The sequence below is a fragment of the Ictalurus furcatus genome, chromosome 5 (genome assembly GCF_023375685.1).
Source record: "Ictalurus furcatus strain D&B chromosome 5, Billie_1.0, whole genome shotgun sequence".
Lineage (NCBI taxonomy): Eukaryota > Metazoa > Chordata > Actinopteri > Siluriformes > Ictaluridae > Ictalurus > Ictalurus furcatus.
In genome coordinates this window covers 22649685-22668244 of record NC_071259.1, presented here as the reverse complement: position 1 = coordinate 22668244, position 18560 = coordinate 22649685, and the positions used below count along the sequence as shown (strand labels likewise).

General features: G+C 40.6%; 1 protein-coding gene across 6 annotated transcripts in view; it reads left to right on the top strand.

Annotated features, from left to right (window-relative positions):
- Positions 1-18560, top strand: part of elavl4 (ELAV like neuron-specific RNA binding protein 4) — a 73429-nt gene that overhangs the window by 10116 nt on the left and 44753 nt on the right. For 3 of the 6 annotated variants that reach the window (XM_053625300.1, XM_053625299.1, XM_053625304.1), the window contains exon 1: positions 8914-9491. The exons of 2 other annotated variants lie outside the window; for them this stretch is intronic. In XM_053625300.1, coding sequence (XP_053481275.1) covers positions 9192-9491 — 300 coding nt within the window. In that variant the 5' untranslated portion in view covers positions 8914-9191. Of the gene's footprint in view, positions 1-7056; positions 8086-8913; positions 9492-18560 lie in introns of those variants that run through there. One more of the 6 variants, XM_053625303.1, reaches the window with a different exon arrangement.

The following is an 18560-nucleotide window of genomic DNA, read 5'->3' as shown; positions in this document are numbered from 1 at the left end:
ATCGCTCAGGGATTAGGGTCAGAATGCTTAATGCTCACAGAAACCAGTTAATACTGCTCATCCCAATGTGTATTAGGATATTATGATTATAACAAACAAACAACGTATTTTGTGATCTCTTTTCACATACCTCCTTTAAATACTATTATCTATACATTGGTAATATCTATATTGAAAGAATAAGTTCATACAGATGCTTTACTACTCCTGATATGAGCTCTTTTCCCCATGGCAATATACACACAAAAGCAAAGCAAGAAACTAATGATTGCGCACACAGTGTTTCAGTTTATAAAACAAAGTTAACGATGCTTAAATATCCTCCGTTTTAAGAAAAGACATTATCGGAGAGGTTTAAAAGAAGCTTCTGAGAAGAGAAGCCGCTTGAGCACAACTTGAGTTGACACCTTTAGAGTTTAGACGTTGCTATCTTAAAATAAACCTGTGATGATCGAGGGTGAAAATTGAGATGAAAAGGTATGCACTTACAGGCAAAAAAAAAAAATTCACAGAGTTGAAACAATTATCACCACGTCTCTCGCATGTTTCAGCATGTCACGCTCCACAGAGAGGTTCTAAAATATTCTTGTTATGAAGAGAGGAAAGCGGGTAATCGTCATATAGAACAGTATGAAGTACTTGTTAACGTACAAATAGTGTTCTTGCTTTAAATAAAAACAAGCGTCAACTGACTTATAGAAATTGCTTATTGAAAAAATGATTACAGTGTGTGTGTGTGTGTGTGTGTGTGTGTGTGTGTGTGTGTGATTACCAGACATGATGTGTTTCTTCAGTTCTTCAACAATTTATTCTCTCTTCTTCCAATTATGCTGAACATACAGCAGTCACTGTCAGAATCTGCTGGAAGAGAAACAAAAAGCATTCAAGAAATTCCTAAATTCAGGGAAAAATTTAGGAATCAGAAAATTGGGGCGGGGGGGGGGGGGACAGACAAAAAGATTTCAAACTGGATTAGATGCAATATTGTGATTATCAATTAAGAAGAAGTAAATATTAAAAAGCGTGATACAAATAAAATATATTTTATTTAATATTTAATATTTAATACTGTTTACAGCACGTGGCTCAACACACACACACACACACACACACAGCCAAACGTTTGACTCTGTGCGTGTGTGTGTGTGTGTGTGTGTGTGTGTGTGTGTGTGTGTCTGGATGTGGGCAGGATGTGGCAGGCAGGGTTCAATGTAATTAGTCCGATTGAGGACTGAAATGAGGCAGTGTAAGGGGAGGCTGGGGCCAGTGTGTGTACGTGTGTATGTGTATATGTGTGTGTGTGTGTGTGTGTGTGTGTGTGTGTGTGGATGGTTTAATTGGAGCTCAGTAGCTGGTAAGATCAGAGGTACTCCTGAAACAAAGGAGAACAAGGTGGCCATGTTATGTGGCTGGCAATGTGAATGTGTGTGTGTGTGTGAGAGAGAGAGAGAGAGAGAGAGAGAGAGAGAGAAATGACAACCACTAAATTATATTTTACATGCTCGGCTGTTGCTGAAACATTACAGTAGCTCTTAAGGGAATATGATGTCCTATTGAAGTATAAAAAGAAATTCTAGAAAATAAAGTACTATTTCTTCCATCTTCACTATACAAAAGATGTCTCACATCAAAACAAAAGAAAATAGATTTTCAGCGTCAATTAGCTGGAGGCTGCACACAAAAGGCCCTTTTACAGAATGCAAAATAAATCAATTAGTCAGGTTGTTAGCCTGTTAGTCATTTCACAGACCCCTTCTGCTTTAATGGCTTTTTGACAGCTGATAAATGATGTCATTTACATTAGCTAGCCTGTTTTAAGACTGTTCAGCTTGTGGTCGTAAATCGCGCCCAATACACACGACACATGATAACAGAGTAAATCGGGCAAAATGGCCGACACGCCGTACAAGTCCGAAGGAGGTCTATTAATTTGTGTGCGTTTAACTATGGTAGGCTTCATATGTGTGCGGACACAATGAATGAAATTTATTACAGTTTATTACAGTGGAAACACAATGTGCATGCACACACACACCACCCCACGCATATACTTACACAAGCAAGTAGGAGTGGCGGCAACCGCTGAAGTCACAGCTTCCATGTTCTCAAGGCCGAGCCTCTCAGCGTGGACGGAATACCATTCTAATCCTTCACTTCTCCTGCTCCATCTGTCCCCGCTCTGCAACTGGTCAGACACACACTGAGAGAGGAACACACTGATCGCATGATTCATACAGGGCCCTATCCTTCCTCAGCTACGCTTCACAAAGTCTGCTTCAAGTGCATGCGGTTGTAATTCAACACGAATTCCGATCTGATTTAAAGGAATTCGGATTGAACACGATTTTACAATGTCATTTAGTCACGTTAAATTGTTGCGTACATTTCACACGACAAAGCCAAGCTTGGCTTATTAATATAGCAATATAGCAGTTTGGACACTGCAATTATTCTTGTTTATACCACGGCGCTGTTCAATTCCAATATGATTGGTCGATATGTTTTGTTTCTCTGTAACATAGCAAACTCCATTTTGGTGTCTTATTACCTTCAAGGGAGGAAAAAGTGAGGCTGGTGAGGGACTGTTTATAGCTGCTATAACGTAAGTTGTACGGACATTACACTTCATTAAATGTAACTGCAGATTTTTTTTTTTTAAAGCATGACATGTCATTCATTAATCAATTACAAATTGGAGTCATCCGCCAATCTGTGCAGTTTTAAGAGGAATAAAACACAAAAACATGTTCTGTTACAGGAAAATAATCCACTTTGGGGTGGTAACAGTAACACCATGTTATGGATAGTCCATCATGGACTATTTTCCTTCAACAGCATGCGCCATTGTGCGTTCCTCCTTACTTCTGAGATTACGGGTGACGTAAAATACAGACAAATAGAGGAATAGGTCGCTACTAAGACAAATAAATTGGTCACAGAAATCTCTTGCATTATGAACACTTAATTCTTCTATTTTAGAAATAAAGAATTTCAAAAACAGAGGTTATAAGGATATAAGTGTATATAAGTAGGTATAGAGTAGACATTCATTGATCGACACAGCATGGACAGGGAAACCTGTATCCAAAACACACACTATAAGCTCGGTGTCATTAGCTGGCTACTCAACTTGTATAAAAGTGGAGTGCACTTCGACTCATTCTGCTTTTGGGTTAACAGCGCTGCAGAGTTTGGAGGCAGTGGAGAGGCTCTGCGATGGCTCTTATAAGTGGCTAGCATGCCACAGATTTGTGAACCCACACAGAGGTTAATGGACTAACTCAAGTTTGTATGAGCTGCTACGAGAGGGGCCTTCATATAATCGAGTCAAACCTGCATGTGATTAAAACAGTAAGCAGGTTGTTTTGTTCTCTTTCTCTGTTTTTGATTAATGAGTTGTTGGGAGGTAGATGAATAAGGAGGTATTTCACCGATAGTTTCCACATTTAACCAAAGTAGTCTTATAAAATGGAAAGATAAAAATATAATACTGAAAATACAAGTTTACGTATAACATTGTGATCGAAAATGTGTTTCCTTATTAAGATGTAAAAATACAGACTGTATTATATGTATAATCTAGGCAAAACGGCAGTCATTTTGGACATACCTAGAAATTAGTATTTTTTTTTTTTCATGGTTTAGACTTTGATAATAAAAATCAGCATGCTTACATTACAAATGGATTAGTTTATAAGTTATTAGCCTAATTAATTGACTAGCAATTACTTGAATTGAATATAACTGTATATTTTTTTTACCAGTCAAGTCTTTATTCTAATCAGCACCACAAATGAAATATACTGTGAACAGTGACGTATACTGTGCAGACGATGGACGAAAACAAATACGGCTGTAGTAAATACTATAAAAAGAATATTACTTTATAGATATTCCGACATACTACTTAGTAACTGTTTTTAAATGTTGTGGCCTCAAACTGCAGAAATCATGAGCTGATAATGGTGTGCTCATTAGACCGGTTAATATATGCATCCAAGAATTGTGAAACAAATTAAAACTCTTTTTTTTAAACCTATTTTTTTAAATTCAGCATATCATACAGTCAGCAATAGGCTATGCTTAGTGAACAGTCAAAATAGTGGTTATGGTGCTTATAGACTAAAAGGGTATTGATTTCCCATGATTTCCCATTAGTACAGCGCACTTACTCGGTGACTTCTGGCCATGAGGTCCTTCCAGTGTCTTGGTCCTTTCTTCCAATTCATCGCAGACAGAAAAACATTTCCAGGACTGCAGGGTTGATGTGGAAAGTCTTCTTGTCAGTGATGCACAGATCTGTCACTGTCACATTTCCAGACACTTCAAGTCCTTGAACAAATGGCATTGTCAATTGCCAACACAGACATTCAATTTCGGTAAGCATGGGAAGATATTTCTTGCAACGATACCGCTAATTTTTATTCGCTCTGGGCTGTTCTAATCTGCTTCTGCACCAGGCATTTCTGTTTCTCTCTCTGTCTCTCCATTCTGGCTCATTCTTCATCAGTCCATTCTTTGCTTCTGTATTCTGGTTCAAACTGATATGGTTCACGGACATTTTGGAAATAATTAGGCTCCTTGATGTCCTCGTATTGTGACATTTTTCAAAGTAAGGAGTGTAAATAAGCATAAACGGTGAATAAAAGAGTAGGCTGAAGTACTGCTGGAGTTAGTTGTATTCACTAGCATTGACTAAATACTATAGTAACAACACAAAAGTGCATCTTGGTTTAGGAGTAAACTTCCAGAGTTCCAGTAACCAGAGGATAGGAGTTCATACAAACAAAAAAAAGTGTATAACAAAACCTTATTGCAAAACTTTCAAATATCAGTCTCTAAGACATCAGAAACATATTCCTGACCATTTTGTGTAATTACTTTGTTTTTCTGTGACAGCTTTTATATGCTTCATACCACTATGGACTGATTAAAAGTTAATTGACTTTTTAACAGATGTATTATGCAGATATAATTTTATGTTGATCTTTTTTCCCCCCAAAAATTGTTAAATTCCCCTTTAATATGTTGTCCTGCAAGACTACAAACCACGCCCATGACATGGAACACCTACTAGCAAATCACACTACACAACATTCCCCCGCACACGTGAAAATTTGGTCAATTTCCCTAACCTTAACGCCAACCGTATTTCTTGTGGCATAACTTGTAATCATGGGAATACCTTTTAAGGGGCGTGGTCTGTAATCCTGACTGATGTTTTATGTATTTGTTGTGGGCGTAACTTGTACCTTAGTAGTGGGTGTGCTTGGTACGGGGCGTGGCCTGTAATACTGACTGATGTTTTATGTATTTGTTGTGGGCGTAACTTGTACCCTTATAGTGGGTGTGCTTGGTACGGGGCGTGGTTTGTAATCCTGCCGAACGCAGACAGATACACGTAAAGATATATTAATAATAACTATTTATTAATTATTAATAAATTATCAGATTGATTTATTCGTAAATATATATTATTATTAATCCTTAATCAGTAATAATGAATGTGACTCAATCCAGTCAGTTATTATTTTGCAGGACCACTTAATTATGATGTCCTGTGAGCTTCAGCAGTGGAAGTACATACAGCCTGAAAAACCACAGAGCTGGAAGTAATAGGTGCTAGCTATAGAAACACCAGGTGTTTAATACCTAATTAGTACTAAAAGTGTTAAAAGTAATACTTTTAGTAGCCTAAGTAAAAAATCAGTCACCTCTGTGTTTGGGTTCTTGTGGCTGTATACGAAGGTCTAAATGCTGTGTGTCGCACTAAATTAAAGATGGCATGTTGACGCTATTCCTCAACAAATATGATGTTTCCTCTAAATAAATAAAAAAGGACTCAGTGATCATATAGACCTAGGTTAACTCATGGCCTCGATATATTAATTCTCAGACACATTTATTTAAAGAAAGAAAGAAAGAAAGCATGTCACGAGGCTCGTAATAACCTGAGACTACAGACAAATGTGACTTTTCCTGAAGTCCTGCCTGCAGGCGTGCGGCTGGGAGGCCCGGCTGTCTCACCACTGGGAAACGTGTTTCATATTTCATACGCTCGCTGGCTCCTGATGCCAACAGTCATTCTTATCCAGCCGGCTGAACACCGGGGGACGTGTGGCTTTTGTGTTTCTGTAGGTACGGAGCAGGTTCAGAGACGATAAGAGCAGAACTGTAATTCGTTTTCCAGCCCCATGATTTGCTCCTATTGTATGAGCACAGCGGTGCGATAAATCCCCTTCCGCATTAAATGACACCTCAGGTATTTTCCTTCCGCAACTTTCTCCCGCGAAATTCAGGCTACGTCCCAAATCGCACACTGCCGAATAAGTGCAAAACAAAAAACACACGCAGTCTGTGACTGGGACTTGTTGTTTTTGTGTGGTAGTGAGTGTGGCGCTAACGGCCTGTTGCACATGGAAAGCAAAGTGTAAAGTGCTTGTCCTGGCTCGGAAACGTGTTTGTAATTGGGATCAATTGATCTGTATTAGAAATGATGGCGTTAATAATGGGAAGAGTCACGATTTGCTTTCTTGCTGTGTAAGAAAGCGTTGCGCAGTGGCTCATGGGAAAAGCGAACTGATGGAGACGGCAATAGGTTTTGTCAGCAGTGGGAGCCCTGGCACTATAGAGCCTGGAATATTTTATACTGTTTACAGCACGTGGCTCAACACACAGACACACACAAACACACAGACACACACACACAACCAAACGTTTGACTCTGTATGTGTGTGTGTGTGTGTGTGTCTGTGTGTTGAGCCACGTGCTGTAAACAGTATAAAATATGTGTGTAGGCTAGGGATTTATATATATATATATATATATATATATATATATATATATATATATATATATATATATATATATATATAAATTTGACAAATATATATATATATATATATATATATATATATATATATATTTGTCAAATGGCCATATTTATATATTTATGCAAATGTAATTCTTGTTCAAGCTTAAAACTCTTGCTGCTTATTATGTATATCCTGCGAGCTTTCAACGCTTCTTTTTTATTTTTTTATTATAATTTTTTTTTTTTTTTTTTCCATTTTCAATCACCACGTGAATACAGGCGTGGTGGCAAATTGTCCTGGCAATTGTTTCCGCGCATGCGCACTTCACTTTACTTTTGCACACCCATCAATTCCTGCCTCTTCACAGCCTATAGCCTATGTTAATGCTGCAGGCATTTTGTGATCATAAAATACAATATCAAAATATAGCCTACTGCCTGTAGTTTTATGCTGGGAGCATTCAATGATAAAGTCACAGTAATGAATTGGACAATAAAAAGAGAGACCTATAAATGTGCGCTCTAGTAGGACACTTTGATAAGGTAGGACAAATCGTAAGAATACCGGGATGTCCTTTCATAGTAAGTGATTTAGGAGAGCTTTAATTCCAGATGGCTGCATACTGTAGCTATTGTATGGGCTAAATAATGCACCACACATGTAATTTAAGCCATTATTTCATAAATGAATATAGGTAGATCGTACTATACAGCACGCCTGTGCAGAGTGTGTGTGTGTGTGTGTGTGTGTGTGAGTTGGATGTTGGATGTAGCCGTACATCCGAGGTCTCCCTGCGGACACGCGCCGTTCACTCTTGCCTGGGCGCGAGCGCACCACCCCTTCTGTGTCTGCGCTCAGCCAATCAGATTTCACACGCGCGTGGCAGGGCGCTCCTTAAATGGTGTGAAGGAAAAGGGATGCTCGCACTAGCTCTCTCGGTTTTAGGCAGGGCGCTGTAATATTTTTGTTTTATTTTGTTTTGTTTCTCGTTTTATTTCACGTTTCTGTTCCGTCGTGCGTTCAGCAAAGGACAGAAAAATCTCTGCCACGCGCAAGCTTCAATTTCCGCCGCGCGCGCGCTCACACACACACACACACACACACACGCACAAAAATACGCCACGGTCTCATTTATTGTTCTGAGCGATCCGTCAGCGTCCGACTGTCCTTGGGAGAACCTCAGCACCTCGCCGTAGCCTAAACAGCACAGACAAGTCCTCCTGACTTCCTTTACTCCAAGTGTCAAAGCCCGGAAACGAGAATGGTCATGGTGAGTAACGGAGCCGATTCATTATTTATGTAGCGATGCTTCTAATCGGCTGTTATTTACAGCATTCTGATTATCTCAAGGTAGGAAAAAAAAAAACACTAAACGTGTTCCTTAAAAACCGCTCCGTTTATCTCCTGCTAAAATAATTCAGAAGTTGTTTTCTGTATAATGAATGAGGGATGAGGACAGAATATGGTGCAATTCAGTATTCCAGTATTCAGCATTCAACTCTCCCCAGATATGATTACAGCTCCGGTAGGCAATCGAGGTGTGTGTGTGTGTGTGTGTGTGTGTGTGTGTTTCAGTCTCTATTACAAAGAGCAAGTGAGACGTTCCCCAAAATTCGTTGCTTTTCTAACCACTATGTGTTTTTGTCTTGTTTTGTTTGTTTTGTTGTTTGTTTGTTTTGTGTAGTATTCCTCATTTCAATTGGTGCACTTCACTTTTCCAGTTCATGTATGCACCGTAGAGCGCAGCCTGGTAAATAAATGTGTGACTTCTGTAAGCTTAAATGAATTCAATTGCAATTTCAAGTGGATCAAAGGATACCAGCTAGCACAGAAATCAAAACCTTTTAAAATAAAATGTAATGTTATTGTACCAGTGATCTGATGAGAAGACATCCTAAAACCCTCTGTGTACCCACAGGCTTTATACTTTTCTTTAATATATATATATATATATATATATATATATATATATATATATATATATTGCAAAGCCTGTAAAGGGTGTGCATTAAAGAAATCAGCGTTAATTGGCGTTATGTAAATTATATATTAGCGATCGTTAAAATTTTAGGCGTGTGAGTGTGTCTGAAGAGGGTGAGCCATCCTGCTGAAATCAGTGCATGCTTTTAGTGTGCATGCATTAGTGGTTAATTTATATACCCAGTGCTGCGCAGGCATCCTATCAGCGTAGTGCCTGTAAGTGCACACTCAAGCACGGAGCTCAGCAGCGATTGATTGGTTTTGCTGGTACGGGGGGAGGAAAAAAGGCTTCTCCTCTTTGCCAAGGCGTCAGTGCTCCTGTCTGCCGTGCTGCCAGAGCGAAAGGTGTTAATTTTCCAGGGGAGTGGAGATGACGGGCAGCTGAGGCAGCCAGTGATGGTATCAGGGTGGGTGGGGCAACAGCGACTGCACCCAATGACGAGGGAGCTGGGAGTGGGGCTGCAGCGTTTGGCTCGCACCGAAGCCTGTGCATTCACAAGCAGCTGTGCTCAGAGGAGGAATGCCCACTCTTGCTCTTGCTCGCCGCACGCTGCCTCACTACCGCTGAGCTGCATTCAGACAGACAGAGAGAGACAGGGAGAGCGAGAGAGCTCAGAGAGAGAGGGGACATTTACACCGCTGCGGGAGAGAACCCTGCTCGCCGGCTCACAAATGGAGTGGAATGGGTTTAAAATGGTAAGGCTGCTGCAGTGATTTTGTCCCTCTCTTCATGTGTGTGTGTGTATGTGGTTTTGCCCTTGTGTTTCGGTACCTTCCGCTGCAGTACCCGCATTAGACGTTCTCCCACTTTCTCCTTCTCCTTCTCTTTCTGTGTGAGAAGAAGCACTTGGCCTCTAGAAATATGGATGGAAGGAGGAGAAGGGAAAGAGGAATAAAGGAGGGATGAGGAGAACGAGAGGCAGGACAGGGTGGCTGCAGCTTGTTTGATGTCTGCTTTTAAAACCTGTTTTACGACTAAGGAGGCATGCAGAATCTTAATGAACACCTTTAGATCTGCACTCACTCTCTCTAACCAGTGCGGGAGATCTTTGGTGCAGATTTGCACAGAGTGTGTGTCTGTGTGTGTGTGTGTGTGTGTGGAGCTCATTTTTTCCCCTAATTTGTCTAGGCTATAGTTGAACAAATTTGTGCTTATTCACAGAAATATTTTTGTGGTGATGCTTGATGTGGATGCAGATTGTGGAACTGCATGGCAGCGTGCATTTTCTTGCATGAGTTTGTAAATGAGTATGAGTGGGAGTGACCCAGCATGTGACAGCGAAGCGCGTGTGTGTGTGTGTACGTGTGTGTAAATGTATGACACTGTTTCTGTATGTTTCCCTTTGTGTAAACATGTGTGAAGATCAACAGCTGTGTGTACATTTGCTGGAAATAGCATTGTGGGGGTAATTGAGCAGACTGCAGTGTACATGCATGTGTGTGTGTGTGTGTGTGTGTTTGCGTGTGTGCGTGTGTGTGTGTGTGTGTGCTTCCATTGTTGACTAAGGGCTCAGAGGCTGCCTCGCCCGGCTGTCACCAGGCTAGTAAGAGACTGTGCCTGCCAGGAACCAACTCTCCCCACGAGGGAGGTAGAGAGAGCTAGAGAGCGAGAGAGAGAGAGAGAGAGAAGGAGAAACTACAAAACTACCGAAAATCCGAAAACACTAGGCCTATGTTATCAACATCTGTTCAGATATTAGCAGGACAGTGTAATTGCAGGGTAGTTGATGGCTAATATTGCACGCGTTAATTGTTGAAAAAAATGACACGACTGTCAAACATTATACAAGATCTGAACATTTTTCAAACAACATCCTCCTCTGCTGCTTAGCGACTTTTACAGTTTGGCTGTTTGTATCCAAAATGTGGGCAGCATTATTCTTTTTTTTCCTTTTTTTTCCAGGCAAATATTTGGCTGTTTGTGTGTGGGCTTTAACATGCAATCAAAATGCTAATTGAAAAGGGAACGATTTCCAGCAGTGAATCCTGCTTTACCTTATGCTGTCTTTCTTCTTGTGTGTGTGTAGTATAGTAGCGAGTGTTGAAGGATTCAGGGGGCGTATAGATGGGTAGAGAGAAAGCGTTCCTAGATGTTTTAGATGCTGAATTGATTAGCGCACCTCCTCCGCAGTCCCCTGCTCCCATGACCGCTGAGCACGGTTCACCCCCCCATTTTTCTCTCTCCGCCGCTGATCTCCTCCCTCGCTCCTTTCTTCTCTCCACCTCCTCTCTTCCGTACTCAAGCCACACCAGTCTACTCCAGGGCTTTCTCCTTTATTGTCCAGCTCCAAGGTTGCATATCAATGCTAATAAGTCCGTGGATAGAATGAATATTAAAAGGCAGAGTATCGAGGCACAGGTGGGCAGCAGAGAGAGAGAGAGAAAGAGAGAGAACAGGAAAGACTGACCGCTGAGCGTTCAGGGCCAGGCAGCATGGGTGAGAGAATAGCTCCAGGAAGTGTGATGGCTGGGCGGGAGACTTTGCACCCTTCTTCCCCAGAGCGTGACTGCACATGACACCGGAGTGACACAGTGGGCCAGTTTATTTATTTCAGAGTGAAGAAAAGGGAGCGAGCAAGCGAGAAAGAAGTGGAGGATGGAAAGAAGAGGGTGAAAGAAATGGCACCCTACAGTACTCTCTATTCCTTACAAACTGCAGTGTGGATTATGAAGGCAATATGGATTTGTCACTAACTTACTGCAGTGCATGGTGGGATTTAGTGCGCTGACTGTTACATTATACTGCATATGCACATTTATTATATTATATAGTAATAACACAACTAGTACAATATATAGGGAACAGGGTGTGGTTAAAGAGAGTAAAAGAACTAAATAAAGAGGCTGATGTTGTTTCCCAGAGGGATCCGTCTCTCTCTACTGCGTCCATCCGTAACTACTTTATTCCACTGCAGGAGAGCACGATGAGTTTAAATGACTATTTCGTGCTGCCCTTCCCCGTCGGCCTCAGGTGGTGGCGCTGTAGTGCCTTTGTGTGCATGCCTCCTGCGGCTTCACCTATAGTCCACTATGCACTTTTCAGTGCTCAAAGCACAGCTACAACTACAACAGTATTTCCATTCCATTGTCTAACGCCAAATTAAATAACTACATCAATAGAAATGTGACTATGTTATTCAAATGAACTGTGCGGATCATACCACTCTATTACTTAGTAATTAATCAGTAATTATTGTTTTTATTGCACATTTTACACATGTGGGTTGTTTTTTTGTTGTTGTTGTTTTTTTTTTTAGAATTTGCATACATTAGCCAGATTAACACACGCCACTCAATACAATTGACTACACAGATAGAGAAATTTCATGACTGACGCATGATCACAGCAATCATAATACATATCTGCTCTTGGAGCGGACACGTGGCCAGTGAGAACACACCGAGGATGCACTGAAAATATGCTATATATTGTACACACACCCAGAAGCTATAGTCTTAACATGTTTGTTCTGCACTATAGGGATAAAGGAATTTAAAAAAAAAAACAAAAAAAACCACAATGCAACAAATGTAATTTATTTAGTCATGGGAGATTCAGTCAGTTAAATGCAAGGCTCTAGTGCAACAGAGAGTTCTGATTTATGATTCTCTTTTTTTTTTTTCATCATTTAACCTTTATTTAACCTTTGTAGTCACATTCAGTCAAAAATCTTTTACAAGCGAGCTCCGGTCGAAAAGAAGGTAGCACGGTAACACTTATAACAGCACTGTGAAATGAATAAAAACATGCTTTATGTGCTCTTATTACTTTTATTCTCATTCATTAATATTCAGTTTATTTGATTATTGCTCATAATAGAAACTCTAACCTCAGTGTATAGTTATGTCTTTGTTACAAAAATATCATTAGCCTTACCATTAGCATATGGTATTTTCTTTAAGATTAAATATACTCTAGAGTATATTTCTCTACACACCGATGGGAAATAGCACCGATGAAGTTCAAGTCCCGACACTGACAAGTAACGCCGCATCTAGACGATAAACACGCTGGAACTTTGTGCTTAGCGATTCTTTTTGTAGATGAGTTTGTGCGTAGGTTCGTGGTTTAAAGTCACGCTGCCGTTTTTGATAAGGCCACATTAAGAGGTCTTTAATGGGATAAGACTAAGTTGACAGTTATTATAGCTTCTTATTGTCTCGTGAAGCTCAGTTGGCATAAAATGAAGTAGGGTAATTTTGGGAGCCTTGACATCTTTCAGATGGCAAATTATCTTAGGTAAGCAAAGGTTAAGAAGCCAAGTGTATTCAAACAAAATCTGCTCTGCTCATTGTCAGAATTTAATGCTTCCTTTTTTCTTTTCTTTTTTTAAGCAGACTTCATTTTTGTGTGAAAAGCTAAATAAACATGAATACCAGCAAAACGTTTTAGTTAAAATTTTAATAGGCTTCCACAGTGATTTCTCTCATTTATTCATCTGCATTCTCCCTGCAGATAGCTGAGGCAAAAGAGAACGAGAAGGCAAGAGGGGGAGAAAGGGAGTGTGTGCTCTTAAGCAGGCTTCACAAGCCTAATTCCTCTGGCGCAAATTCAAAGTGCCATGCACAGACAGGCGATAATCAGCTAGATACTCTCTCTCTCTCTGTCTCTGTCTCTCTCTCTCTCTCTCTTTCTCTCTCTCTTTCTCCCTCTCTCTCTATCTCACACACACACACACACACATGCGCACACACACACACGAGCACACAATATGCACAGTTGACATGCAAAGCCATGGTTGTTGGATGGTCTCACCTACTGCTGCCTCGCTAAATCCGTATTCCACACACCACCGTCCCTAAGGCTGATTATCATTCAGCACTCGTCGTCACATGTGGAATGAAGATTTCCTTTTATTTCTGCCTTCGTTCCTCTTCTTTCTCAGCCTCTGTCCATCTCTCTTACTCTCTATCTATGTCATTCGTTGACTCTTTCACCCCCTCGCTGTCCTCTCCGTTTCCTTCTGTCCCCCTCCCTTCATCCCTCCCACCCATGTGTTTTGGCATTCGTACAGACGTTCGGATTTTATCGGCAGCCTCTCCTGAGACTGCGCGCAAATTGCACATTTTCTCCGATCTACATTTTACACCCCAGGAAACGACAGCAAAGGTGGCAGAGGCAGCAGCAGGCGAGCTCTTACCGCAAGCTATCAGCACTAGCTGCTCATAAGCTCCCCTACTGTGGGGCAAGAAAGGACATCTCAAGGTCATTCATTCACATGACAGCAGCATGTATCGAACATCTATGAATATGAATTGAAGTGACAAAATGTCTATCTCTAGCACATGGGGATGAAAGGATTAGCACCCGGTTTGCTCAGTCATTACTGCAGCATGCTGATCTCAAGTTTGAGCAGTTTGAACGAAAAGTGAAATGTTCTCGGTTGCTCTGGGAAGAGAGGGAATAAAAAGAGCAAAAACCAGAAACATAAGCAAAAATGGTGACGGTTAGTATAAATGTCAAAGACGGTTCTAGCCTCTGAACGCTAGCGGCACAGGGCCAAAGTTCAGGGAAGTTAAGGCTTTCCGCTCTGTACCACACGGCTATTCCCACAACACAGTCTGACAGAGAAAGGGCAAATGGTACGATGCAAAAAAATCATCTTGATCAAAACAGTAACCATAGATACAATATTGCTGGCATTTCAAAAAGGTATTGTATTGTGTGAAGTCTTGCCCTTAGAGATCTCTCTGTGGCTGTAGATATCTCGCTGTCAGCCCGAGTTAGCTTGATTAGTGTTAGGAACAGACCCAGTGCATGTTGCTTTCTTACCTCGGAGCAAATGTGTTTTTATAATTTCCTTTGCTTTCTGCTTTCATTTCCGCGCAGCAGGTTTATTGTCTTAACTGTCTGACTTAAGTGCTTTAAATAAACGCTAACGAAAAGTGAAATACACGACACCAACAAGCACTTCCAAAATTAAGTGAATAATTTAACTTACGCACTCAGCGTGTAAACTCCAGTGAGCTGCCGTGCTATATATAAATTTCCGGCGCATTCTGTATGAGCATCGATTGTCCGCTATGGACATTTTCAATTAAACTGTAGCCCACTAGTAGAAGATGAATCTGCTATTTTGAATTCATGCCACATTCTGTGCTTTTGTTGAGATTCTGCAGGGGAGTTATATCCTCAGCCATGAGACTCCATTAGCTCTTTGTTTTCCTGCTGCAGCTATGTCTCAATACCCTCCTGTATATTCCGACCCATAATTTAGAAACAAAGACATCTTTCAGTGTTGTTTGGATAAAAATAAAAATAAAAACAGATAGTGACTGGATTACAGGATGAGCTTTGGTAAATTAAGACCCGTAATATTTCAAAAGGCATTTTGTTAACTATAGTAACTATACACTCACTGGCCACTTTAATAGGAACACCGGTGTAGCCCTAAATAACCACTTTTTGCAACCACGGTGAGCAGAAAAGCATCTCGGAAAGCACAGGATCTTGAACCTTGGGGTGGGTGGGCTACAACTTCAGAATACCACACACTGAGTTCCATTCCTGTCATGCAAGAACAGGAAATTGACGCTACAGTGGCTACAGGTTCACTGAAACTGGACCGTTGCACATCACCTGGTCTTTTTCAAATCTTCAACTGTTCATTTAAGGTGAGCCTGTGCCCACTGTAGCCTCAGGTTGTGAAGAGTGGTTATTTGAGTCGTCGCTACGGTTGTAAAGAGTGATTATTTGAGTCGTCAGTATGGTTGTAAAAAGTGGTTATTTGAGTCGTCAATACGATTGTAAAGAGTGGTTATTTGAGTCCTCCGTATGGTTATAAAGAGTGGTGATTTGAGTCATCGCTACGGTTGTAAAGAGTGGTTATTTGAGCCATAAATACAGTCGTAAAGAGTGGTTATTTGAGTCGTCACTAAGGTTGTAAAGAGTGGTTATTTGAGTCATCGCTACAGTTGTGAAGAGTAGTTATTTGAGTCGTCAGTACGGTTGTAAAGAGTGTTTTTTTAAGTCATCAGTACGGTTGTAAAGAGTGGTTATTTGAGTCATCACTACGGTTGTAAAGAGTGGTTATTTGAGTCGCTGCTACGGTTGTAAAGAGTACTTATTTGAGTCGTCGCTACGGTTGTAAAGAGTGGTTATTTGAGTCGTCGCTACAGTTGTAAAGAATGGTTATTTGAGTCGTCGCTACGGTTGTAAAGAGTGGTTATTTGAGTCGTCGCTATGGTTGTGAAGAGTGGTTATTTGAGTCATCAGTACGGTTGTAAAGAGTGGTTATTTGAGTCGTTGCAACGGTTGTAAAGAGTGGTTATTTGAGTCATTGCTACGGTTGTAAAGAGTGGTTATTTGAGTCATTGCTACGGTTGTAAAGAGTGGTTATTTGAGTCGTCGCTACGGTTGTAAAAAGTGGTTATTTGAGTCGTCTCTACAGTTGTAAAGAGTGGTTATTTGAGTCGTCAGTATGGTTGTAAAGAGTGGTTATTTGAGTTGTCTCTACGGTTATAAAGAGTGGTTATTTGAGTCGTCACTACGGTTGTAAAGAGTGGTTATTTGAGTCGTCGCTACGGTTGTAAAGAGTGGTTATTATAGTCGTCCGTATGGTTGTAAAGCGTGGTTATTTGAGTCGTCAGTACAGTTGTAAAGAGTGGTTATTTGAGTCGTCGCTACAGTTGTAAAGAGTGGTTATTTGAGTCGTCGCTATGATTGTAAAGAGTGGTTATTTGAGTCGTCAGTATGGTTGTAAAGAGTGGTTATCTGAGTCGTCGCCACAGTTGTACAGAATGGTTATTTGAGTCGTCGCTACGGTTGTAAAGAGTGGTTATTTGAGTAGTCGCTATGGTTGTGAAGAGTGGTTATTTGAGTAGTCGCTATGGTTGTGAAGAGTGGTTATTTGAGTCGTCAGTACGGTTGTAAAGAGTGGTTATTTGAGTAGTCGCTATGGTTGTGAAGAGTGGTTATTTGAGTAGTCGCTATGGTTGTGAAGAGTGGTTATTTGAGTCGTCAGTACGGTTGTAAAGAGTGGTTATTTGAGTAGTCGCTATGGTTGTGAAGAGTGGTTATTTGAGTCGTCGCTACGGTTGTAAAGAGTGGTTATTTGAGTCGTTGCTACGGTTGTAAAGAGTGGTTATTTGAGTCGTCCGTATGGTTGTAAAGAGTGGTTATTTGAGTCGTCACTACGGTTGTAAAGAGTGGTTATTTGAGTCGTTGTTTTTTGGTTTTTTTTGCTTGCACCATTGTGGGTAAATGTGAAAAAATCCCAGGAGATCAGCAGTTTCAGAAATATTCAAACCAGCCCGTGATGCTCTTGACCTGTATTTGCAAAAATTTGATGCATTACACTGCTGCCACTTGACTAGCTGATTGGATAATAGCACGAATGAGCAGATGTACAAATGTTTCTATTGATGTGGCCGGTGAAGGTTTATAGATAGATAGATAGTTCGCATATATATAATCATTGTGCTAATTTTCTCCTTTTTGACTATTATATCAGTAATACAGTACATGGACAAGCTCTTCAGCAACATCCTATGAAGATTACATTGCTACAGGAAACCTTGTGGCAGATTAACTATTTATTTCGTGTGTGAGTTGCTGAGACAACGGGTTTGTTTTTTAATGACATGTCTGGCAGATACTGTATAAATGTAATAAATAATCTGTAGCTCACATATACATGGGTGCCTGGGTATTTGTATGGTCTTGTTCACAAACCATAAACCATATGACATAAACCATACGACTTTGAGCACATCTGTATGGCACTGCTAGCAGACTGAGTATCTTCTAATACTGTCTGTCACTTTATCATTAAAACCGATAACCTATATTAAACGACTGCTCCAGCTAATTACTCAGTCAGTCTCGTATCAGTGACCTGTGTGCTGAAAACTGATGCAGCGGTGCAGATTTGAATCAATAATGAGATTGTTTTCCTGTGATAAGATGTACACTTGCTTATATTGATTTCAATATACAGGAAGGGAAAGTGGCTGGCCAACAAAATGAACCTGGCTTGCCTGCTGATATTAAAAGATTTATTAAAAACGTGCAAGAGGCAGGAATTGTAAGTAAAAATAATACATTTTTCGTATTTCGAGGACTTCTGAAATCAATAGAGCATTTTAAAACGGAACAGAGGAGAATAGTAAAAAAAAGAGGAGTGTGGGGATAGAAGAAAGAGGGGAAGAGGGAGCTGTAAGAGAAAGGAGTGTTAATGAAGGGAAAAGTCTCTCAGTAGTAGCAAAGAGAGGAGCAGCTGCAGGAAGATGAGGACACTGAGATTAGATTAGCGCAACTTCAGCCTCACTTCAGGGCCTGTCTGTGTGTGTGTGTGTGTGTGTGTGTTCAGGAGCACATCTTATCCTCTCAGGAACTCGAAGCTGCAGTCAGCACATTTTCCCTTCTACTGACTCCCACCCTTTACTCGCAGGCTCTTTGCACAGCTTTTAATACCTTGCGACAATGAACAAATATTACCCTAATGGCTTAAAAAGAGGGAACTATAAATGCAAACGTGTTTTGTTATAGTGCACAGCATTCATACTAGTTCCTTGCTATATCCAGGAAGGGTTCAGGCTTAAATTTAGATGTGAGCAAACGGTGACAAGACAAGTGCCCCACCCTGTAAGTGACTCCACATTAATCCGGATAGATCTGAAAATTGCATTTTCATTTCATTTCATTTCAAACGGTTTCCATCTACACTTGCATTTTCAAACGTTTTCCAAATACTGTTCGTCCACACTGAAACTAGAGGTCGACCGATAGTGGATTTTACAGATAACGATAACTAAGTTGGGCAG